Here is a 26,843-nt window from a genome sequence, read left to right as displayed (position 1 = left end):
CATGGAACAGGAACACGGCCCTTCAAGTGTGACAGGTTAGTAGCCTCGCTCCTGACATGGACTTGAGTGAAGAAAGCAGGCAGCGAAACTCGTCAACGTTGATTGCTTATGGAGCTGTTAATATGAGTCGGGATGGTTTCACAGAAAGACTATCCCTGCATCTCCGGACTCTAACTTTCACCCAGGCTCTCACAGAAAGGTTGACAGGACTACTTAAAACTCCAGTCCCACTGCGAAGAGTACTACCCTCCATAAGAGACTACTCCAAAACTCTGGCACTCCTCTGCCATCCTCCTGTGATGAAAGGCAAAGAATGACTGGGGGATGAGGGAAGTGGGGGAGGTATTTAAGCCTTTGGCTGGGTGTCTTTGCCTCCTCCTGGTGGCCAGGTTCTTAATTCCCAATAGTAATGAATGAAGCCGTTGACTCTCCTCCCCTTTAGATGGAAATATTGGATGCAGACCAGTTTTGACTAACATTTAAAAAAAAAAAAAAATGCAGGTTGCTGGATTTATAATGATTCGTCAATAGGATTTCTATTAAAAAGTGTTTGATTCATTTGACAAAAGCAAGCTGTAGGCTTTTGTACTACAGCATAAATGTTATTTATTCAACTCTAAGAAAAGTAAACAGGCACCAATTAGTATTTGAAATAATGGAACAAACTTCTTTATTTTCTGATAAGGGAACATTAAATCTGCAAAATTAAAGTGTTTTATCTAAAGGTCTAACTGTTTTCAAAGCTCTTTATTCACATGACACTTCTTAGCGTAATACTTGTGTATCATAGTTATATGTGGTTTTGCACCAAATACTTTAGAGAATTTAATCAAATTCAGAAGGACATTTTCAGTAAAAGGGGATTGCCAGAATAAAGGAACTTCTCCTTTTTAATGCTTTTAATAACTTATGTTGTATCGAAACCTCTTGCAATGCCATGCTTAACTGCTGATATAAGCTATGCTGCTAAAACAACATCTGAACATATCTATGTAAAAAGGGAAGATATTTTACCTCATTATTTCTTTAACTCACCAGAGTAAGTGCTCTGGGACCAGTTTTACTTCAGCTGCAAGTTGAAAAGAAAAAAAAAAAAGAGAAAAAAACAGCCAATCTTTTTCATCAGTGCTTGCTTTGCTGAGATCTCAAGAGATTTCACAGAAATCTTGTGAGATTTCATAGTAAACTTTCTTAAATGCCACACTCCCCTGCAAGTCCTGGGACTAGCATCCTGATTGGCTGCTTAAAGTCTCTTTACAGTGGGGTGTGAATACTTGTTGAGGTTAATATCTTCATTTTTTTACATAGAGATGTTCAGGTGATATTTTATTTTCTAGTCAGCTTTTTACAGCCATGTTGCATCACTTGCAAGTGCTTCAACATTAGGGTGTCATGTCACTTTAAATGTGTTCCTAAAGATCCATTTTGAATACTGGAATGTATTAAATGGTTTACAAATAGGTCATTTACATTTGTCATTCAAAATAGCTGCTTTGGTCTGTTGAAACCATCACCTATACCGAAAATGTCAATATAGCAGTACTGACTATAGAAAAACTATGTAAAGAGAATGCAGCAGCAGAGATAACCCCAGTGGAGGGTGATCGAGAATCCAGCCCATTTGAAAGGGTGCTCCTGCACATTTGAATACAATTAACTCTTAGCTGCTTGTCTGAGTACCTTGTCCCTTTGAATGTTGTATTTTCTCTTCAAATGATATTAGTACAGTCCAATAAAAAGAACTCATTTTCTACTTTTAGGTGTTTGTATCCAAAACAATGTTCAGCATGTTAGAACACTGAATATTGCATCCCTTATATATTGCTTTCGGGTTACTTTTATTAGTAACCATGTAATTAAACTCTCTAAGATCATCAGCTGTTACAGATTTTCTTTTCTTTGACTCCCTCTAGCAATATCACTGATCCATGCATCATTAGTAAATTGCCATTCATGTGATTGTATTTCAGAAATTATAACTCTCTACCATCTATCCTTTAGCCAGAATTGTACCACTGACCTATTAATGAGTTTGCTCCTATGCAATACACATTTTTAGTTTACTGTGTGGAGCAGTGAGAAGTGCTTTAATAAAATCAACAAAATCCTAAAAGGGCAGTAGATGCCAGCTAAAAATGTAGTGGTGATCTTCTTACTATTAGACTATGCTGTTTTTGACCCCATAGGTTGTAGAGTTGCCACCTTGGCCATGTTTTCCTTATGAGTTACACATGCTGCAGGGTAAGCAGGGCGGAACATGTATTGTGCCTCTAAACTTTACATGAATAGTAATGATAAACAGCACAATACAGGTTCCTCCCAGCACACCCTGCAGCATGTGTAACTCATAAATGTCCGGATAAACATGGTCGAGGTGGTAACCCTAATAGGTTGCCTGATATTATGACACCATTATACATTTCCATAAATTTTTCCACTGTTTAAGTCAAAGTCACAAGCCTACAGTTACTGGAAATGTTCTTACTCCATTTCTTATGAATTAGCTATACACCTTGGCAATTCTCCATTTACCTGTAACAACTAGTGAAATATCAAAACGTTCATCTTTCTTGCTACTATTGATCACATCATCTTTATAATAGAGGATAAACATTAAAATGACTTAATGCAATAGTTGTTTAGTATTTATAAAAGTTTATATTTGGTGGCACCTGTTGTTCTATTTATAGTAGACAGCTGTCTATTTGCTAGCCAAACCAAGTAGAAAGTTCAGCATGTACATAAATCATTTAAGAGGCTAATAAAGAAAAATATATGAAGATGAAAATAGATTGGATTAGAAGCCAGAAAACAAACAAATTATAATACACCTAGCGCATTGTTACCCTCAGTAAATAGTGTATTAACATCAGATCCTCAGATACCCTCCCCCCCAATAATGAAAAATAGCCGACGTGCTTACTTTTTTTTTTAAAGATGTCTATTTGGTTTAACATTCATAATAAATATGCTATGGGTCAGAGACAGAAATCATAAAAGGTAGATTTCCTCATCATGAATATAGTATTTATAGATAAATTGTCAGCCAAACCTTTGTTACATACTTGCAAGCCAATACTGTGACAAACGCATGAAGAGGTTCAAACGTCAGGCCAAAAACATAAAATTATAGTAGAAGAATGTTCAACTCCAGCCCTGCAAATATGCTAAGAATTTAGAATTTCCTGACGAGAGCACAGATGAGACAGATAAAAGGCTATAAGATTAAAAAAAAAATGTGTAAGAGCACATCATTTTAAGATTATCGACCCGACACGGTGTGTTTAAACTCTTAAAAAGGGGTTAAACACACTGTAGAAATACCCCTTGGGACCTGCAGAGCACTTCTGGTCCAGAGTGGAAATCCAATCAATAAGTGCTAGTTGCACATCATTCGACTAGTGCTGCTGATTGGATCAGCAGTGTTTTTTGCTCGGGACATGCAGTGCTCCTGTGCGGTACTACTACTGTGAGTTTAATTCTTTTACAGGGTTGATAGTCTTAAAATTACATGTCCTGACAAATTAGAGCATGTAATTTGTGACTGTTATGGCCCTTTAAGTACAGTCTAATTAATGTCTGTGGCACTTAAAGGAACTTGGCACTCTAAACTATTTTATCATTCTTATGCAAGAGCAACATTTCAACGTTAAAATGATTTGCTGGTAAAAGCTATTAAAATTTAAAATGAAACTATTATAGCTGTGTTAGTTTTGTAAACTTCCAATTAATATTCCTTGCCAATGAGGATTAGTAAGCAGTACATTTTAGCTGCTTCATTGGATCAGAAACTTTTGTGTTTCTATCACTCAACTTTTTATGTGTGGGCTAAAATAGGGCTACTATTTATTAAAGGAAGAGTAAACTCAATATTTAAATTCCCCATAAAATATTTAGGTAAGCATCATTTAAAAAGTTTGCGAAGTACTTTGATGATTTATTGTGCCTAATTTTACTATAATTTAACTCTGGAAATAGTAGTGTTTCCACCATGCCCGAGGTGCATTCTATGGAATGTAGAACCCTGACACTCCTACATGCTGAACAGTGGTTGGCTGATATGTGTAGGAATTTGTTTATTTCTGTCCCTAATTGGATACAGCAAAGGAAGATAAACAATATTCAAAAGGCGTATCAAGGGGCGTCTCAGGCCTGCAAAAACAATGTATAATTCTCTTACAAAATGATTTTAAAATATTAATTTTCTATGCTGATCTTTTGCAATGATGTGAATAATTTCTAATGTATAAATAAAAAATGACTTTAATGCCCCTTTAAAGGGACACTGAACCCAATTTTTTTTGTCATAACTCAGAGCATGCAATTTTAAGCAACTTACTATCAAATTTTCTTCATTCTCTTGGTATCTTTATTTGAAATGCAAGAATGTAAGTTTAGATGTCGGCCCATTTTTGGTGAACAACCTGGGTTGTCCTTGCTGATTGGACAGCACCAATAAACAAGTGCTGTCCAAGGGTCTGAACCAAAAATTGTCTGGCTCCTTAGCTTAGATGCCTTCAAATAAAGATAGGAAGAGAACGAAGAAAAATTGATAATAGGAGTAAATTATAAAGTTGCTTAAAATGTCATGCTCTATCTGAATCATGAAAGAAAACATATGGGTTTAGTGTCCCTTTAAGTTTATTTATGTGTGTTGCCTTTGAGTATTGGAATTGGTAACTACACAATGTATAAACATGGTTGTCTCAATGGAGACCTAAATACCAAAAACAAATAAAAAAAAATTTGGTCTTAATGACCAGAGATTGAGCTAAGCTTGGGTATAAAAAACATTAATATCAAGTACCACTTTACATTAAAATCCTCCAGCATTTATTTTCCTTTCTAACCAAAGGATTTTGTCCTTCACTAAAATAATATTTATGAGGTAAAACATTTCTACTTACTCTGTACGCGAGGTATTTCGTGTATGAAGACTCAAAGAAGGACTTCTTACAGCAACATTTCTATGATCGTCAGAATATACTACAGTTGAAACAGACCGGCTTCTATTTAGTGTTGGAGATACAGATTCTACAGTTCGTCCCTGGGGTGCATTCGAGGAGTTAAACAATCGATCAAAGCTGTATAAATAAGTTACAATCCAAAAGTTTAATGTAAGATTTCAACATGTTCAACTAAAAATAAAATAATAAATATATATATATATATATATATATATATATATATATATATTTATTATAAATGTAGTTACCAATCAGCAAACGCTACTCAGGTGCTGAACCAAAAATGGCTGGCTTCTAAGCTTACATTGTTGCTTTTTCAAATAAAGATACCAAGAAAATCAAGAAAAATTAATAGGAGTAAATTAGAAAGTTGCTTAAAATTGCATGCTCTATCTGAATCATGAACGTTTAATTTGGCTAGACAATCCCTTTAATGCTGGGGGAAAGGAGATTTAATCTCCTACAAAGTAAATGTTTCTGCACTGTAAGAGCAATCAAATTGTGGAACTCATTACTTAAGGAAGTAGTAAATGCCAATACCTTAGACACATTTGAAAATGGTTTAGATACATTTCTGTCTAGAAACTGCATTTAGGGATATTATTATTTGTGTTAAATGTGTCACCTTTTTAATGAGATTCATTTGAGCTCAACTGAAGCATTTTTTTTTAATTACATTAGATTTGTATAGGTTGAACTCGAACTTGTGTCTTTTTTTAAACCTCATCTACTATGTTACCACACACACACACACACATATATATATAAATGAGCATTTTCTTCTTTTGTGAATTTAAAGTATTCATAACTACCTTTGGGTTTAGCGCAGTTTGTCTAACGTGGTGTCAGGTTAGCGCACGAGCAATACATGTTACTTTGGTTTTGGTTGTTTTTTTAAACAGGGCACCCTATAGAAGTTTATATCCAATGTAGTTAACGTGCCACTTGTAATCTAGCCCTGTGTCATCCTAGGCAATTTAAGAGAACTACCGAATATTCTAACAACCAAGATTGCAAAAATAAGAGGGATTCTATTGTAGATTCTAAAAATGTTTTTTTATTTATACGAATATGAAATACAATACATAACAATATAGGTACAACAACTAATCATGGCAAAGACTTCTAAAATTTAAATTCCTAACTGCCCTTAGAGATAGCAAGCAGCTGTAACATTTGGGAAAATTACAATGCATTAAAAAAAGTATTCAGATTCATTACATTTTTTACATTTTATGTTATGTTGCAGGCTTATGCTAAAATAATTATTTTTTTAAATCAATCTACACTCCATAATGACAAAGCAAAAAAAACAACAGATTTTTCATAACTTTGCAAGTTTATTTAAAAAAAAAAAAATTCACATTCACAAAGTATTCAGACCCTTTTCTCTATGACACTTATTTCTCTGGATCATCTTTGAGATGTTTCTACACTTTGATTGGAGACCACCTGTGGCAAATTCAGTTGATTGGATATGATTTGAAACACCTGTCTATATAAAGGTCTCACAGCTGAAAATGCATATCAGAGCATAAACCAAGCCATGAGGTCAAAAGGAACTGCCTGCAGAGCTCAGAGATATGATTGTGTCAAGTCATATATGGGGAAGGCTACAATTTTTTTGGCTGCAATGAAGGTTCCCAAGATCAAAGTGGCCTCCATAATTCTTAAATGGAAGTTTGGAACAACCAGGACTCTTCATTAAGCTGGCTGCCCGTCCAAACTAAGCAATCAGTGGAGAAGTGTCTTGGTAAGAGAGGTGACCAAGAACCTGATGGCCACTCTGGTTGCAATCCAGAGATCATGTGTCGAGATGGGAGAAACTTGCAGGAGGACAATCATCACTGTAGCACTCCTCTGATCTTGGCTTTATGGCAGAGTGGCCACACAGAAGCCTCTCCTCAGAGTAAGACACATGAAAGCCACTTGGTATTTGCAAAAAGACAACTAAAGGACTTTCTGACTGTGTGAAACAAGATTCTCTGGTCTGATGAAAGGAAGATTGAACAGTTTGGCCTCAATTCCAAGCCTTATGTTTGGAGGAAACCAGGCACTGCTCGTCATCTGTGCAATATCTCCCAACAGTGAAGCATAATTGTGGTAGCAACATGCTGTGGGGTGTTTTCAAAGGCAGATACTGGGGGACATGTCAGGGTTGAGGTTCAGGGTTGAGGGAAAGCTTAACACAGCAAAAACTTAAATTATGCTTGCCTGATCATTTTCTTTTCTTCAGATGGAAAAAGTCCACAGCTGCATTCATTACTTTTGGGAAATAAGAACCTGGCCACCAGGAGGAGGCAAAGACACCCCAGCCAAAGGCTTAAATACTCCTCCCACTTCCCTCATCCCCCAGTCATTCTGCCAAGGAACAAGAAACAGTAGAATAGCAGGGTGAAAATGTTGCAGAAGAATAAAAATAAGAGACGCCCCACAGAACAATACAGGTGGGGAGCTGTGGACTCTTTCCATTTGAAAAAAAGAAAATTATCAGGTAAGCATAATTAAAGTTTTTCTTCATAAATGGAAAGAGTCCACAGCTGCATTCATTACTTTTGGGAAAACAATACCCAAGCTATAGAGGACACTGAATGCAAAAACGGGAGGGCACAATAGGCGGCCCATTCTGAGGACACCAGGCCTGAAAAAACCAAAATCCAACCAAACCTTGCTTCATCGGAGCCGGGCAAAAAAAAAAAAATTTAGAAGGAAAAGGCCCCAAGGACACTGACCTGCAGATAGTCCGAAAACCTAACTAGAGACCACAAAGCAGACTCACTGAGCCAACACTCCTCCAGGAGAACCGTCGCCTAGCAGTTGGGCCCCACACAACCCTTACTAGTACAGCACCAAAATCCCCAAAAGGGAGAGGATAAGGGTGAGCCAAAGGGATACCCAAAAGGTACAGCAAAATCCATAAAGGAAAAAACCCCTTCAAAGGAAGGCCAAGTCCACAGAGACCAAATGGATCACAAGAACAAGGGGAGACGACGCCCAACCCACAAGTAGCAACCGGGCATCATCAAGGAGAAGAAACATCTCCCAAACATCGTGCAACAGCACCAAAAAGACAGCTAAAGACAAAGTCCTCAAAATGTCAGAACTCAGACACTGAGCAAACAGAAAAATTACAAGTAGCAAACTCAAAAAGGTAAACATCTGAGTCCAGTAACACGCTGCCATCCGTAGGAAGACACGGAGAAAACACTATCTGTAAGGAAAAAGCAGCCGAACAAAATAGCAGATTTCCCAACCTCCAAGACAGAGGACATATTCCAGGCAATCCAGGCCGCCAGGCCTACTCACAGATATCAAAGGGGGAGAGGCACAGAACATCCAAAAAAAAAAAAAAAAAAGGTCCACTGGCACCCCCAAGATCGGAGGATTAACAACAGGTCTCAGATCCTACACCTAGCCAGACCAGCCCAAGCAACGGCAGATCTGAAAGCAAGGAACATAAGGGAACCCCAAGACTGGCCCCCAAAAGGGCGGAAGAATGGACACAGCCACTTCAACCTAGAGACAATCGAGCAGACGTTAGACCCAAAGAGATCTAGCAAAGTCACCCAACTAAAGTCTCAATGCGGAGCCAGCAGCTCGCCAGATGGAAAGGAACAACTCAAAGAGCAGACCAATCCCTGATCCACATAAAACATCTGTTCCAACCTCCCGAACACAGGAGAGGCCCCTAAAAAAGGAACCACACCTCCGTAAGGAGGACAACAAGCCCCCTGAAGAGGAGAGCATCGATAAACACCTGGCGATAAGAGAGGAAGCCGTAGGAAGAACCGAGAGGACACAAGGCAACGTCACTTATGAACACGGAAAGAACCCCTTAAAACACCATCGTGCTAATACACTTACCAGGCGCAACAGTAACAGCTGAGCAACCGCAAACCTTCCGCTTGCTAGGCAGGAAACCCCACCATCAGGTCACATTAGTTGGCTATCCCAAGGAAACCGTATATCGTCCGGCACAAGACAAGCTCCAAGGAGCCCTCTCAATAAATCTGGCCAAAACCGAACAGCCAGAACAAGGGCAAAGACCAAGTCCCCCGGAAACTGGAACCCCCCCCCCACGGCCAGTCCTAGGATCATAAGGTCCCACAGCAGGATCCACAAAGAGAAAACACAGAGTAAAACCCTCGACAACCGGACGATCAGGACAGGAAGCCCGGGTCCCACAAATGTTTAGATTAAACAATCTTCCAGGAACATAAATCCCTCGCCTGATATCAACAAACAGACCTCCCAGGGAAAAATCCAGAATAAACCGGATAACAAGAGCAAGAAGCCCTTGCAAGTCCTGACCCAAAGGTAAGAGATCAACCCCTTGCAGAAGCCCAACACTCCAAAGAGCCAAGGCCTAAAAGGACACTAGAGCTAACAGGCATCCAAGCAACATTAACATGATTGTGCTTGAAAAGTGCAGCTAATCCCCCTTAAGGGACACAAAACGCTGCTCACTTTATCAACCTCGAAAGGAAGAAAGGCTGAGTAGACCTCACCAGGGATCGAACTAGCTATACAGAGTAGCCACAGAGCCTCAGTATGCAAAGCTAGCTGTCCTAAACCATATGAGTGGAATACCAGTAGGACCTCTTTTATCACAAGAAGGAGATGCAGAGCATTCCCAACACTGGGGAAGGACCCCTAACCAGAGCCCAAAAATACCTCACAGTCTAATGTCCCAAAAAAGGAACAACCAACTCCTGAAGGGAAACCAAGTCCCCCAAAGGTGACCCAATCCACAAGGAGAAACGGATAAGTACAAGAAGGTCTCAATGAAGAAGAGAACCACTAAAGGAACAAGTCCAAAAAGGACAATTCCCAGGGCCTCCTAAGGCAACACCGCCCGACCGGCGGAAAGAGGCGCTAAACCCTCTAATCTTCCCACCATGTGGGAAGGAATACAAAATTCACTGACCCAGTCACCAGAGAGATAGCTATATAAGGACTGAAACAATGTCAAGAGCCGCACGGACCTGCACGTCCTCTTGAGAATGCTTAGCTGAAACTTGTAAAACAAATAACAAGAAACATAAATAATATAGAGAGCACTTGGCACCCCAACGAGACCAGCAAGGTATAATAGGTGCCACGTGTCTGAATAAGCCACGAGACAGAAGATCTGAACCCAAGCAGGACCAGCCTGTAACCAGGGTCATAACTGCCAAGCTGGCTAAATCCGCCCTCGGAAAGGGAGGAAGAAAAAAAAAAACAGACAAACATGGGACTAACGTGTCCCAAATAATTTCCATAGAAGCAAACAGCGAGTATCGATCCCAGAGAAAGTTCCCGCAGGAAACCTAGTATAAAAAATAAAATTAAATTGATCCTAACCAGATAAAATAAAATAACAGGCAACCCGATGGTTAACGCCCAAGAAGAACAGAAAGATCCACAGGAGCAGCCTAACGGAAACCCTGTTCCTCCAACAAAACTGGGAAGGATCTCGATAATAAGACTTAAAGGAGATTACGTCCTCCCCCCCCCGTCTAACGAGGTGAGACATTCGAAGGAGAAGACTGATGAGTCCCATAGCCGAGAAGGATAGGGTCCCCAAACAGCTCAAAAACGTGTCTGAGTAAAACACGAAGGCAAGCCAGCCTGTAACGAAAGGCACAACACTCAGGAACAGTTACACCCGCAGGGAACTGCATATGCCCTCCTGTGGCCGAGAGACCTGGGGCAATCGGGCACAAGCACAATCGCAAATAAACATCTGGACTTTGTAGAAGAGCAAGCACCAAAGGTATGTAAAAGCGAAAACATGCCACAACCTCCGGGGGGGAACAATCCACCCTCCGAGGAAGAAAAAACATAACTTGGGTTACCTGCATGTGTAGTAGTAGTAGTAGGGAGCAGTAGGGAATTCACCTCCCGGAGGACAGGGACCCCCGAGGCGGGTGGCTCAACAGTCCCTTGAATCCCCAAGCCCGAGGAACAAGGCGCTCTAGGACGGCCTAAAGAACATAACTGACTGACATGAGTCAATGGGGCCAATTAGCATTCGTCACAGGACGAAGAATCTGAATCAGAAAATTGAACAAATATCAACATCAGCATCCTCCATAACTGGATAAAGGATACCAAAAAAAAATGGACTATATATAAAACAATTTAAACTGCACCTGACACCCACAATGGCTGGGGCACTCACCACCTCCTATGACCAGACACCAGCAGACTAGAATTCTCCATCACCACACAGTCAGGAATACGGAAATGGGAGACCAGAACGTAGACACGCTTATCACAAGGTGAACCGTACAGTCCAAAAAAAGCACGCCCAATCGTAAGGTCGCGTCACTTTGAAAGGCTGTTATGTTCCAAAAAGTCACGAGCCCAGTTAACACTACACATAAGCAGATTAAATCACATAACAAACCTGATTAACTCCCCCCATGCTCAATAATCCCCCTCAGGAGATATTAACCCTTAATTCCAAGATACTAAAGGAGTCCCACTGAGACCCTTTATTTTTCATGTGAGTTTGCAGGAACAAATGAGTTACATTACAATCATGAAGAAGTAAAATGAAACTATCTTACCGGAATCTACACCATGGAACAGGAACACGGCCCTTCAAGTGTGACTGATAGTAGCCTAGCCTCCACCATGGACTTGAGAGAAGAAAGCAGGCAGCGAAGCAAAGTTCGACAACGCCGATTGCTTGTGGAGTTGTTAAAATGAGTCGGGATGGTTTTGCAGAAAGACTCTTCCTGTATCTCCAGACTCTAACTTTCATCCAAGCCCTCACAGAGACTGACAGGATTACTTAAAACTCCCGTCCCATGTCGAAGAGTACTACCCTCCATAAGAGACGAAAATAAACTTCTGAAACTTCTCTGCCAACCTCCTGAGACGAAAGGCAAAGAATGACTGGAGGATGAGAGAAGTGGGAGGAGTATTTAAGTCTTTGGCTGGGCTGTCTTTGCCTTCTCCTGGTGGCCAGGTTCTTATTTCCCAAAAGTAATGAATGCAGCTGTGGGCTCTTTCCATTTATGAAGAAAATATAGAGATATCCTTAGGGAAAACCTGGTCCAGAGCACTCAGGACCTCTTTCCTTCCAACAGGACAATGACCCTAAGCACACAGCCAAGACAATGAGTTGCCCAGCCAGAGTCTGGACTTGAACCCAATTGCACATCTCTGCAGAGACCTGAAAATGGCAGTCCATTGACGGCCCTCATCCAACCTAACAGAGCTTTAGAGGATCGGCAAAGAAGAATGGCAGGAAATTCCCAAATCCAGTTGTGTAAAGCTTGTCGCATCATACCCAAAAACACTTGAGGCTGTAATCGCTGTCAAAGGTGCTTCAACTGCAGGGTCTGAATACTTAGGTCAATGTGATACTTATCAAAATTATGTTTCTGTATTGTGATTATGAAGTATAGCGTGCAGACTGATGAAAAAATAAAATTAATTTAAACTGTTTCAGCATAAGACCGCAACATAACAAAATGGAGGGGTCTGAATACTTTCTAAATGCACTGTATATCCCTTTGGATTCACCAGCTTGGCAATATAGCTGTGAGATCTGCTCATTGCAGTTGCTAATTCTGAGACAAAGGAAAATGCAGCTGCAAATTTCACTTTTTGAAAATACAAACTTGGCAACATAATAGCATAAACAGTCTACAATGTAATACATTTATATTGTACGGCCTATATAAAGGACAATATCACATTTTATAATTTATTTTAACACTTTATTAAACTACAACAAATAAATTATATTTTAATGTAAATGTTCAATGCATACAGAGACAGACAAGACAGACAGACAGACAGACAGACAGTGCTTCTTTGAACATAGATTTTGGATAAAAAAAAAAGAACAAGTTTGCTTCAGTAGAGATCGCTCTCCACTAAAATAACTAACAGAGCTTGGTTACATTGATAAAAAAAAAAAGGAACTTACATTTTCCAGAAGGGGGATTTTTTCATCTGAACAGCCTGAACGTCTTTTGAAGCCCTATTTAAAAATCAATCAATCAATCAATAAATATGCAGCCATTTTGTTTAGATCAAACACTCTTCTTTTACACTTGTAAACAAATTGTATACTAACTAGCAACAACCTCAAAAGTGTTTTATGGTTTTAACCCCTTAGTGACCAGAGCACTTTTCCATTTTCTGTCCGTTTGGGACCAAGGCTATTTTTACATTTTTGCGGTGTTTGTGTTTAGCTGTAATTTTCTTCTTACTCATTTACTGTACCCACACATATTATATAATTACTATAAAAAAAATGATAAAAAATGAGGAAAAATTGAAAAAAACACACTTTTTCTAACTTTGACCCCCAAAATCTGTTACATATCTAAAACCACCAAAAAACACCCATGCTAAATAGTTTCTAAATTTTGTCCTGAGTTTAGAAATACCCAATGTTTACATGTTCTTTGCTTTTTTTGCAAGTTATAGGGCCATAAATACAAGTAGCACTTTGCTATTTCCAAACCATTTTTTTCCAAAATTAGCGCTAGTTACATTAGAACACTGATATCTTTCAGGAATCCCTGAATATCCCTTGACATGTATATATTTTTTTTTAGTAGACATCCCAAAGTATTGATCTAGGCCAATTTTGATATATTTCATACCACCATTTCACCGCCAAATGCGATCAAATACAAAAAATTGTTCACTTTTTCACAAATTTTTTCACAATTTTAGGTTTCTCACTGAAATCATTTACAAACAGCTTGTGCAATTATGGCACAAATGGTTGTAAATGCTTGTCTGGGATCCCCTTTGTTCAGAAATAGCAGACATATATGACTTTGGCGTTGCTTTCTGGTAATTAGAAGGCCACTAAATCCTGTTGCGCCTCACACGTGTATTATGGCTAGCAGTGAAAGGGTTAATTAGGGAGTTTGTAGTGAGCTTGCAGGGTTAATTTTAGCTTTAGTGTAGAGATCAGCCTCCCATCTGACACATCCCACCCCCTGATCCCTCCCAAACAGCTCCCTTCCCTCCCCCACCCCACAATTGTCCCCGCCATCTTAAGTACTGGCAGAAAGTCTACCAGTACTAAAATAAAAGGGTTTTAAAAAAAAATGAAATTTTTTTTTAGCATATTTACATATGCTACTGTGTAGGATCCCCCCCTTAGCCCCCAACCTCCCTGATCCCCCCCAAAACCGCTCTCTAACCCTCCCCTCTGCCTTATTGGGGGCCATCTTGGGTACTGGCAGCTGTCTGCCAGTACCCAGTTTACAATAAAAAGTGCTTTTTTTGTCTTTGGTTTTTTTTTTCTGTAGTGTAGCTCCCCCCCCCCCCCCCACCGACAAACCCCCACCACCTTGCTGATTATTTAAGTTTTCGATATTTTTTATCTTTTTATTTTCAAATTTTCTGCAGTGTAGCGGTTCCCACCCGCTCCCTCCCCGTGCACGCGCCCGCCCCCACCCTCCCGTGCACGTGCGCGCCCCCAGCCACCCCCGCCCACGATCCCGCCCCCCTTCACATCCACATGGCCATCGATGGCCGCCACCCGCCTCCCGGTCCGGCTCCCACCCACCAACGCAGGTAGCCACCGATCTCCGGTGCAGAGAGGGCCACAGAGTGGCTCTCTCTGCACCGGATTACTTAAAAAGGTTATTGCAGGATGCCTCCATATCGAGGCATCACTGCAATAACCGGAAAGCAGCTGGAAGCGAGCAGGATCGCTTCCAGCTGCTTTCCACACTGAGGACGTGCAGGGTACGTTCTCAGGCATTAACTGCCTTTTTTCTGAGGACGTACCCTGCACGTCCTCAGTCGTTAAGGGGTTAAGCAAGAACAGAGTAAAGACACAGAGAAAAGACGCACATTTAAAACCCCTACCATAACAATGAAAACTGTATACAGAACAATTAAAGTGTATTCAGGCAATGGAATAACAATATTAATTTCTTTCTCCTAACTTCTAGTAGACACATATTTAGAACTAGAATATATTGCCTTCTTGTAATAGGTGGGGGGGGGGAATTCCCAGAAGTCTTTAGGGTAACATTTACACCACTCTCCTTCATGTTAGCATGAGTTCATTTACTGTACGTCCAAGGTAGGAGCTTTTTAAAGAGATGATCAAGAAAACTATCACAGACATGAAATGAAGGAACAACCAAAACAAGGATAGGCCTTTATATGTCAATGACCTTTCTTCAAAAAGCAGCTGACAAAAGAAGCAAATATATTAAATTGTCAAAATGTAATACTGGTCCATTCCAAGTTTTATTGTACATTGCCCATGATGAAGATCAAAGAAATTCAGCTCTAATCTTTTAGGGTTTTCTTATATTTCGAACTATTAGATCAGAAAAGCATTGTATGAGCTTTATGCTTCATTGCGGTATCAAGAAAAAGTTAAAATCATAAAAACGGCATTATCCTGAAAGATCAGAATAATAGGACAAAAGAGGTCCTAGCTCAGAGACCTGTCTAGCAGTTGACAGTGCTACCAATAAAATGTTGTTGGTTTGTTTTTTTATTGGATTTTAAGGGCAATACAAAAGTAAAACAGATATATTGTAGGATTACATCATTTATAAAGAAAAAGAAAAACATAATTTATGTAAGAACTTACCTGATAAATTCATTTCTTTCATATTAGCAAGAGTCCATGAGCTAGTGACGTATGGGATATACATTCCTACCAGGAGGGGCAAAGTTTCCCAAACCTCAAAATGCCTATAAAAACACCCCTCACCACACCCACAAATCAGTTTAACGAATAGCCAAGAAGTGGGGTGATAAGAAAAAAGTGCGAAAGCATATAAAATAAGGAATTGGAATAATTGTGCTTTATACAAAAAAATCATAACCACCACAAAAAGGGTGGGCCTCATGGACTCTTGCTAATATGAAAGAAATGAATTTATCAGGTAAGTTCTTACATAAATTATGTTTTCTTTCATGTAATTAGCAAGAGTCCATGAGCTAGTGACATATGGGATAATGACTACACAAGATGTGGATCTTTCCACGCAAGAGTCACTAGAGAGGGAGGGATAAAATAAAGACAGCCAATTCCTGCTGAAAATAATCCACACCCAAAATAAAGTTTAATGAAAACATAAGCAGAAGATTCAAACTGAAACCGCTGCCTGAAGTACTTTTCTACCAAAAACTGCTTCAGAAGAAGAAAACACATCAAAATGGTAGATTTTAGTAAAAGTATGCAAAGAGGACCAAGTTGCTGCTTTGCAAATCTGATCAACCGAAGCTTCATTCCTAAACGCCCAGGAAGTAGAAACTGACCTAGTAGAATGAGCTGTAATCCTTTGAGGCGGAGTTTTACCCGACTCGACATAGGCATGATGAATTAAAGATTTCAACCAAGATGCCAAAGAAATGGCAGAAGCTTTCTGGCCTTTTCTAGAACTGGAAAAGATAACAAATAGACTAGAAGTCTTTCGGAAAGACTTAGTAGCTTCAACATAATATTTCAAAGCTCTAACAACATCCAAAGAATGCAACGATTTCTCCTTAGAATTCTTAGGATTAGGACATAATGAAGGAACCACAATTTCTCTACTAATGTTGTTGAAATTCACAACCTTAGGTAAAAATTGAAAAGAAGTTCGCAACACCGCCTTATCCTGATGAAAAATCAGAAAAGGAGACTCACAAGAAAGAGCAGATAATTCAGAGACTCTTCTGGCAGAAGAGATCGCCAAAAGGAACAAAACTTTCCAAGAAAGTAATTTAATTTCCAATGAATGCATGGGTTCAAAAGGAGGAGCTTGAAGACCCCCCAGAACCAAATTCAAACTCCAAGGAGGAGAAATTGACTTAATGACAGGTTTTATACGAACCAAAGCTTGTACAAAACAATGAATATCAGGAAGATTAGCAATCTTTCTGTGAAAAAGAACAGAAAGAGCAGAGATTTGTCCTTTCAAGGAACTTGCGGACAAACCTTTATCTAAACCATCCTGAAGAAACTGTAAAATTCTTGGTATTCTAAAAGAATGCCAAGAAAAATGATGAGAAAGACACCAAGAAATATAAGTCTTCCAGACTCTATAATATATCTCTCTAGATACAGATTTACGAGCCTGTAACATAGTATTAATCACAGAGTCAGAGAAACCTCTTTGACCAAGAATCAAGCGTTCAATCTCCATACCTTTAAATTTAAGGATTTGAGATCCTGATGGAAAAAAAGGACCTTGCGACAGAAGGTCTGGTCTTAACGGAAGAGTCCACGGTTGGCAAGAGGCCATCCGGACAAGATCCGCATACCAAAACCTGTGAGGCCATGCCGGAGCTACCAGCAGAACAAACGAGCATTCCTTCAGAATCTTGGAGATTACTCTTGGAAGAAGAACTAGAGGCGGAAAGATATAAGCAGGATGATACTTCCAAGGAAGTGATAATGCATCCACTGCCTCCGCCTGAGGATCCCGGGATCTGGACAGATACCTGGGAAGTTTCTTGTTTAGATGAGACGCCATCAGATCTATTTCTGGAAGTTCCCACATTTGAACAATCTGAAGAAATACCTCTGGGTGAAGGGACCATTCGCCCGGATGCAACGTTTGGCGACTGAGATAATCCGCTTCCCAATTGTCTATACCTGGGATATGAACCGCAGAGATTAGACAGGAGCTGGATTCCGCCCAAACCAGAATTCGAGATACTTCTTTCATAGCCAGAGGACTGTGAGTCCCTCCTTGATGATTGATGTATGCCACAGTTGTGACATTGTCTGTCTGAAAACAAATGAACGATTCTCTCTTCAGAAGAGGCCAAGACTGAAGAGCTCTGAAAATTGCACGGAGTTCCAAAATATTGATCGGTAATCTCACCTCCTGAGATTCCCAAACTCCTTGTGCCATCAGAGATCCCCACACAGCTCCCCAACCTGTAAGACTTGCATCTGTTGAAATTACAGTCCAGGTCGGAAGAACAAAAGAAGCCCCCTGAATTAAACGATGGTGATCTGTCCACCACGTCAGAGATTGTCGTACAATTGGTTTTAAAGATATTAATTGAGATATCTTTGTGTAATCCCTGCACCATTGATTCAGCATACAGAGCTGAAGAGGTCGCATGTGAAAACGAGCAAAGGGGATCGCGTCCGATGCAGCAGTCATAAGCCCTAGAATTTCCATGCATAAGGCTACCGAAGGGAATGATTGTGACTGAAGGTTTCGACAAGCTGAAATCAATTTTAGACGTCTCTTGTCTGTCAAAGACAGAGTCATGGACACTGAATCTATCTGGAAACCCAGAAAGGTTACCCTTGTCTGAGGAATCAATGAACTTTTTAGTGAATTGATCCTCCAACCATGATCTTGAAGAAACAACACAAGTCGATTCGTATGAGATTCTGCTAAATGTAAAGACTGAGCAAGTACCAAGATATCGTCCAAATAAGGAAATACCACAATACCCTGTTCTCTGATTACAGACAGAAGGGCACCGAGAACCTTTGTAAAAATTCTTGGAGCTGTAGCTAGGCCAAACGGCAGAGCCACAAACTGGTAATGCTTGTCCAGGAAAGAGAATCTCAGGAACTGATAGTGATCTGGATGAATCGGAATATGCAGATATGCATCCTGTAAATCTATTGTGGACATATAATGCCCTTGCTGAACAAAAGGCAAGATAGTCCTTACAGTTACCATTTTGAATGTTGGTATCCTTACATAACGATTCAATATTTTTAGATCCAGAACTGGTCTGAAGGAATTCTCCTTCTTTGGTACAATGAAGAGATTCGAATAAAACCCCAGTCCCTGTTCCAGAACTGGAACTGGCATAATTACTCCAGCCAACTCTAGATCTGAAACACATTTCAGAAATGCTTGAGCTTTCACTGGATTTACTGGGACACGGGAAAGAAAAAATCTCTTTGCAGGAGGTCTTATCTTGAAACCAATTCTGTACCCTTCTGAAACGATGTTCTGAATCCAAAGATTGTGAACAGAATTGATCCAAATTTCTTTGAAAAAACGTAACCTGCCCCCTACCAGCTGAGCTGGAATGAGGGCCGCACCTTCATGTGGACTTAGAAGCAGGCTTTGCTTTTCTAGAAGGCTTGGATTTATTCCAGACTGGAGATGGTTTCCAAACTGAAACTGCTCCTGAGGATGAAGGATCAGGCTTTTGTTCTTTGTTGAAACGAAAGGAACGAAAACGATTATTAGCCCTGTTTTTACCCTTAGATTTTTTATCCTGTGGTAAAAAAGTTCCTTTCCCACCAGTAACAGTTGAGATAATAGAATCCAACTGAGAACCAAATAATTTGTTACCCTGGAAAGAAAGGGAAAGTAGAGTTGATTTACAAGACATATCAGCATTCCAAGTTTTAAGCCATAAAGCTCTTCTAGCTAAAATAGCTAGAGACATAAACCTGACATCAACTCTGATAATATCAAAAATGGCATCACAGATAAAATTATTAGCATGTTGAAGAAGAATAATAATATTATGAGAATCATGATCTGTTACTTGTTGCGCTAAAGTTTCCAACCAAAAAGTTGAAGCTGCAGCAACATCAGCCAATGATATAGCAGGTCTAAGAAGATTACCTGAACACAGATAAGCTTTTCTTAGAAAGGATTCAATTTTCCTATCTAAAGGATCCTTAAACGAAGTACCATCTGCCGTAGGAATAGTAGTACGTTTAGCAAGGGTAGAAATAGCCCCATCAACTTTAGGAATTTTGTCCCAAAATTCTAATCTGTCAGACGGTACAGGATATAATTGCTTAAAACGTTTAGAAGGAGTAAATGAATTACCCAAATTATTCCACTCTCTGGAAATTACTTCAGAAATAGCACCAGGAACAGGAAAAACTTCTGGAATAACCACAGGAGATTTAAAGACCTTATCTAAACGTTTAGATTTAGTATCAAGAGGACCAGAATCCTCAATTTCTAAAGCAATTAGTACTTCTTTAAGTAAAGAACGAATAAATTCCATTTTAAATAAATATGAAGATTTATCAGCATCAACCTCTGAGACAGAATCCTCTGAACCAGAAGAGTCATTGGAATCAGAATGATGATGTTCATTTAAAAATTCATCTGTATAAAGAGAAGTTTTAAAAGATTTTTTATGTTTACTAGAAGGAGGAATAACAGACATAGCCTTCTTGATGGATTCAGAAACAAAATCTCTTATGTTATCAGGAACACTCTGAACATTAGATGTTGATGGAACTGCAACAGGTAATGGTACTTTACTAAAGGAAATATTATCTGCATTAACAAGTTTGTCATGACATTTAATACAAACAACAGCTGGAGGAACAGCTACCAAAAGTTTACAGCAGATACACTTAGCTTTGGTAGTTCCAGCACCAGACAGCGATTTTCCTGAAGTATCTTCTGACTCAAATGCAACGTGAGACATCTTGCAATATGTAAGAGAAAAAATAACATATAAAGCAAAATTGATCAAATTCCTTAAATGACAGTTTCAGGAATGGGAAAAATGCCAAGGAACAAGCTTCTAGCAACCAGAAGCAATGAAAAATGAGACTTAAATAATGTGGAGACAAAAACGACGCCCATATTTTTTTAGCGCCAAATAAGACGCCCACATTATTTGGCGCCTAAATGCTTTTGGCGCCAAAAAATGACGCCACATCCGGAACGCCGACATTTTTGGCGCAAAAGAACGTCAAAAAATGACGCAACTTCCGGCGACACGTATGACGCCGGAAACAGAAAAGATTTTTTGCGCCAAAAAAGTCCACGCCAAGAATGACGCAATAAAATGAAGCACTTTCAGCCCCCGCGAGCCTAACAGCCCACAGGGAAAAAAGTCAAATTTTTTAAGGTAAGAAAAATGATTGATTCAAATGCATTATCCCAAATATGAAACTGACTGTCTGAAAATAAGGAATGTTGAACATCCTGAGTCAAGGCAAATAAATGTTTGAATACATATATTTAGAACTTTATTAAAAAAAGTGCCCAACCATAGCTTAGAGTGTCACAGAAAATAAGACTTACTTACCCCAGGACACTCATCTACATGTTTGTAGAAAGCCAAACCAGTACTGAAACGAAAATCAGCAGAGGTAAGGGTATATATATATATATATATATATATATATATAAGAGTATATCGTCGATCTGAAAAGGGAGGTAAGAGATGAATCTCTACGACCGATAACAGAGAACCTATGAAATAGACCCCGTAGAAGGAGATCATTGAATTCAAACAGGCAATACTCTCCTCACATCCCTCTGACATTCACTGCACGCTGAGAGGAAAACCGGGCTCCAACCTGCTGCGGAGCGCATATCAACGTAGAATCTAGCACAAACTTACTTCACCCCCTCCATAGGAGGCAAAGTTTGTAAAAACTGATTTGTGGGTGTGGTGAGGGGTGTATTTATAGGCATTTTGAGGTTTGGGAAACTTTGCCCCTCCTGGTAGGAATGTATATCCCATACGTCACTAGCTCATGGACTCTTGCTAATTACATGAAAGAAATTTATGCTTACCTGATAAATTTATTTCTTTTTGGATACGATGAGTCCACAGATTTCATCCTTACTTGTGGGATATTGCCTCCTGGTCAGCAGGAGGAGGCAAAGAGCACCAAAGCAGAGCTGTATAAATAGCTCCTCCCTTCCCTCCCACTCCAGTCATTCAACAGAAGTTAGGAAGAGAAAGGAAAAGCCAAGGTGCAGAGGTGTCTGAAGTTTACAAAAATTAACAACCTGTCTTAAAAGGACAGGGCGGGCCGTGGACTCATCGTATCCAAAAAGAAATTTATCAGGTAAGCATAAATTTTCTTTTCTTTTTTAAGATACGATGAGTCCACGGATTTCATCCTTACTTGTGGGATACAATACCAAAGCTATAGTACATGGATGAAAAGGGAGGGACAAGACAGGAAACCTAAACGAAAGGCACCACTGCTTGAAGAACCTTTCTCCCAAAAACAGCCTCAGTCTAGGCAAAAGGTATCAAATTTGTAAAATTTAGAAAAAGGTTGCAAGCATGGCCCAGTCTACTAAACGTCGCCAGGGAAAAAAGCTCTTCACAGACAGAGCCCCTGATTCCCCTAGAAGTGCAGAATAACCTCACTGTCCTGTAGAGAAACAAAGTCTGCACTTACCTCTTATGCTGCCCGACAGCAGGACAGCCACAACAGGGTTCAGAGGTCCATTGATTCCCTCCTATAGTCCTGTAGAAAGATGAAGCCTGAGTTAGATCCAGCTTAGGCCATCACAGAAAGGGCAGCATCACAGTATAGGAGGCGCAGTGAGAATTATGTCCCACCAGTTCCCATTGCTTTAAAACCACCAGTAGCTCTACTCTAGAGACTGACAAGGAATACGGCTACACCAGAAGTAAAATAGCACACATTGGTACCATTTTAAAAATAATAAACTCTTGATTGAAGAATCTAAACGAACACCTCACTTTACCTCTTCCTATCACTAACACAGGCAAAGAGAATGACTGGAGTGGGAGGGAAGGGAGGAGCTATTTATACAGCTCTGCTGTGGTGCTCTTTGCCTCCTACTGCTGACCAGGAGGCGAAATCCCACAAGTAAGGATGAAATCCGTGGACTCATCGTATCTTAAAAAAGAAAACAAAATTTTATACCTGTAACTGCAAAAACAAAATCCTACCATAACAAATATGAGATCAATCTTTAACCTTAAAGGGACACTGAACCCAAATTTTTCTTTCGTGATTCTGATAGAGCATGCAACTTTAAGCATCTTTCTAATTTACTCCTATTATTAATTTTTCTTCGTTCTCTTGCTATCTTTATTTGAAAAAGAAGGCATCTAAGCTTCAGAACTCTGGACAGCACTTTTTATTGGTGGATGAATTTATCTGCCAATCAGCAAGGACAACCCAGGTTGTTCCCCAAAAATGGGCCAGCATCTAAACTTACATTCTTGCATTTCAAATAAAGATACCAAGAGAATGAAGAAAATTTGATAATAGGAGTAAATTAGAAAGTTGCTTAAAATTTCATGCTCTATCTGAATCACAAAAGAAAACATTTGGGTTCAGTGTCCCTTTAAAATTAATATATAAAATTAGTAAAATATCAGACACGAGGCCTCTGCTGGACCTTAAGAAAGTGTCATGGGTCTTAAAATCCAGCAGAGGAGCATCTATTGAAGAATAGACTTAAGACTTATAAAAACACAGCTGTATAAAATAGCCAAATATGCAACAATTAAATTTAAAATTTAGACCAACTATATCTCAGAACTAGAATAGATCCCAGTATACTTAACAATAAAAAATAGCACATAACCTTAGGGGTCACAAGACCCTTTTTAAAGCACAGTTCACAGAAGGAGCATAAACAAACATTAACAGCAAGACAGATGAGGAATTGTACAGTAATCACAAATGCAACCTATTTCCAAATACACAGCAAACAATGGATGCTATGATTTAAAGCACTGTAACTGGAAAATGCAGGGCACAAATAGTTTCCGAATGCTTCCAGGGAATCTAGCTGTATATTTCCCATACAAGCTTGCATGCAAAAGAAACAGACAACAACAGTAAGTTACAGGAGTGCCACAATAACTATATTTGTTATAAGAACAGAAGTGATGATCCTTTCTAGCATAACTTAATATTTAAGCTGGCTGTTGCATAATAATAGTTCATGTGTGTGACTATGAATCATGAGTGCCCATCCAGAGCAAAATCCCTAATGTTCCAGAAACAGTTTCCCAAAAACAAATCTGTCAGGTAGTCTTGGTGGTAGAACAAATGCGAAATGCGTAATGGAGATATGCAGATCATAACAACAAAATTTACATTTGTTTTATTTGTACATATGATTTAAGAAAAAAAAGTCTTCTATTATCAATTTTTTTTCCTACTCTTGGTATCCTTTGTTGAAGCGTAGCTCCTTTCCATGCTTACGTAGTGTCAGGAGCATGCAGATGTCTTGAGCACCATATGTATAACATTGTTACAAACACTTGATATAGATTGAAGATACAATTTTAAAGTACTTTCCAATTTTCTTCTATTATTATTTAGCTTAGTCCCTGTGGAATTCTTTGTTAAGCTGTAACCCTAGGTGAGCTCAGGAGTGTGCATGTTTCCTTAGCCATCTGGCAGCAGTGTTTGCAACAATGTTTATAGCAATGTTATACACATTTGCAAACTCTCCTGCCATAAGATGTTAGTAGCATTTTAAGGCAGCAGTGTTCATAACTATGTATATCATTGCCATAAACATTGTTGCAAATACTGCTGACAGATGGCTAAAACACATGCACACTCCTGAGCTCACCTAGGATTATTCTTTAGCTAAGGATAACAAGAGAACTAAGGAAAATTGATAATAGAAGTCAATTGAAAAAATGTTAACAACTTAAACACTATATCCAATCCATGTATGTTTACTTTACCTTTAATTAAGACGCAAACACTAATCCTACCTAAGTATGCAGCTACGTTTAAAACAAACGATAAATGGAAGGAGAACATTTGATAAAAAATATAAAATAAATAAAAACACTTTATAAACTGCACACTCTGAACTCATACTTTTTGACAAACATGTTCATTTAAATACATAGACTGGCCACAAATTAAGAATATACTGAGCAAAACTGTAAGGTTGTAACTATATTTGATGAACAGACCTTCATACACAATGTGCTTCAAACTATTAGCATTACAATATTGCAACTGCCAAAATGCTATGTTTGTATATCATTTAAACTGTATTATCATTACACAAAATAATAATGCAGCCCTCAGTAAGTATCACTATAGTAATGGCCTCTAGATATATCATAAACATAACTTTGCAGCTGAGATCTGCTGTCTCTTGTAGACCATCAACATGAACTCTTTAAGTTTGCTTCCATGGATCCTATTCTTCAGGAGAGCAGGATAACTGAGCTAGAGAGAGACTGCATTATACCATCTCCAACCAGTAACCCAGGGAACGTACCATATTGAATCTAAACCAAGAATATTCATTGCAGTCCATTTAGCACCACCACTCTCTCATTCAGACAGACTGCAAGACCACAAGCATCCAAAGTGACATTTAAAGGAACACTCAATGCAGTAGAATTGCATAATAAATAAATACATAATAAAAATGATTTAACAGACTGAATTTAAAATAAACAGATTTTTTTTATGACATGCTCAGTAGGATCTTGTTCCCCAGAAAGTGTGAATATAAAAAAAATCTGATAATGGAAGTAAATTGGTGGCAACGTGTCTTAAAACTGCATGAACCTAAATTTTTTCTTTCGTGATTCAGATAGAGCATGCAATTTTAAGCAATTTTCTAATTTACTCCTATTATCAATTTTTTTTCATTCTCTTGCTATCTTTATTTGAAAAAGAAGGCATCTAAGCTAAGGAGCCAGACAATTTTTGGACCCTGGACAGCACTTGTTTTATGGTGGGTGAATTTATCCACCAATCAGCATGAACAACCCAGGCTGTTCATCAAAAATGGGCCCGGCTTCTAAGCTTACATTCTTGCTTTTCAAATAAAGGTACCAGGAGAATGAAGAAAATTTATTTATAAAATATTTTACCAGGAAGGATACATTGAGATTATTCTCGTTTTCAAGTATGCCCTGGGTCCACAAAACATTGCATTGATACAATAGGGTACAATAAAATACAAGAAACAATAATACACAATATATGCAAATATTTTACATAGAACAGGTAGCAAATATATAATCAATCATGACAGGTGCATTCTGTTTTGAGATATGTAGAAAATGATCTCTTAAAGGATATTAGGCTTAGGGAAGGTTTAAAAGTGTGCGGGAGGTCGTTCCATAATTGTAGTGCTCTGTAGGAAAAGGAGGATCGAGCTGCTTTCTTTTTGTATTGAGGCAAACTAAATAATGCGCTGGTACTGGATCGGAGGTTATAGGAGGTGGGAACAGCCGGGGAGAGCATTCTGCTCAGGTAGGGTGGGAGCTTCCCAGAAAAGCTCTTAAACACAAGGCTGGAAAGATGGGGGGTCCGCCGGGATTCCAGCGACAGCCAGTTTAGTTCTTTTAGCATGTCACAATGGTGGGTCCTGTAGTTACATTGTAGCACAAATCTGCAGAGCGAGTTATACAATGTATTAAGTTTATTAAGGTGAGTTTGCGGTGCAGGTGCGTATACTACATCCCCATAAGCCATGATTGGCATCGGCATTTGCTGTACAATCTTTTCCTTTACTGTAGGGCTGAGGCAGGATTTGTTTCTGTACAGGGCCCCTAGTTTTGGATAAAGTTTAGATGCCAGTTTTTCTATGTGGAAGCCAAAAGATAGATTGGGGTCTAAAAACATACCCAAGTATTTGAAAGAGTGGACTGCGGTCAGTGTGCCATTTGATTTTGTTTTGATGCATAGATGGGAATTTTGTAGTTTGTGTAGTGCTTAACTGCACATATAAAAACTTTTTAGTATGAGCCACATATTTAGTAATTAATTCTGGAATGGGGTCAAAAGGTTCCAGATAGACACTTTACTACAACGGGAGGTACTAGATATCCAGGCCTCTGCTCAGATGTTGTAACAAACCAATCAGCATTAGCTGCAGTGGAAAGAGTTGGCCTTATACAGACTGTAAAGGTTACACATATATAACATGCTGAATGTGCTCTGGTTATGCACCTTTATAACTCTCTTTACACACAGATTTGATCAGATGATAGTTTCAACAGAATGATAGAAGAGATAGATAAGCTAGATGCGGATTCATTTTCAGACATGGGGGAAATATCAATATTTGTTGCATTTATAAGAAAATAAGAAATGAATGCCCCTTTAAACAAAAATGCATGCAAGAAGAAATGTGTAAACGTGGAAAAATCTTTTTTGTTGACATGAAAATATTTACACAATGTAGGCATTGAGAGGCCAAAACTGAAGGACCCTGAAAA

At 39.1% G+C, this 26,843-nt stretch overlaps 1 protein-coding gene across 1 annotated transcript in view; it reads right to left on the bottom strand.

Moving 5' to 3' along the window:
- Nucleotides 1–26,843, bottom strand: part of LOC128638588 (C-Jun-amino-terminal kinase-interacting protein 4-like) — a 297,523-nt gene that overhangs the window by 101,602 nt on the left and 169,078 nt on the right. The window contains 2 exon segments of the mRNA XM_053690636.1: nucleotides 4,908–5,084; nucleotides 12,895–12,948. Coding sequence (XP_053546611.1) covers nucleotides 4,908–5,084; nucleotides 12,895–12,948 — 231 coding nt within the window.

The sequence above is a fragment of the Bombina bombina genome, chromosome 8, assembly GCF_027579735.1.
Source record: "Bombina bombina isolate aBomBom1 chromosome 8, aBomBom1.pri, whole genome shotgun sequence".
In the NCBI taxonomy this organism is placed as follows: Eukaryota; Metazoa; Chordata; class Amphibia; order Anura; family Bombinatoridae; genus Bombina; species Bombina bombina.
This window is presented reverse-complemented; position numbering and strand designations above follow the sequence as displayed.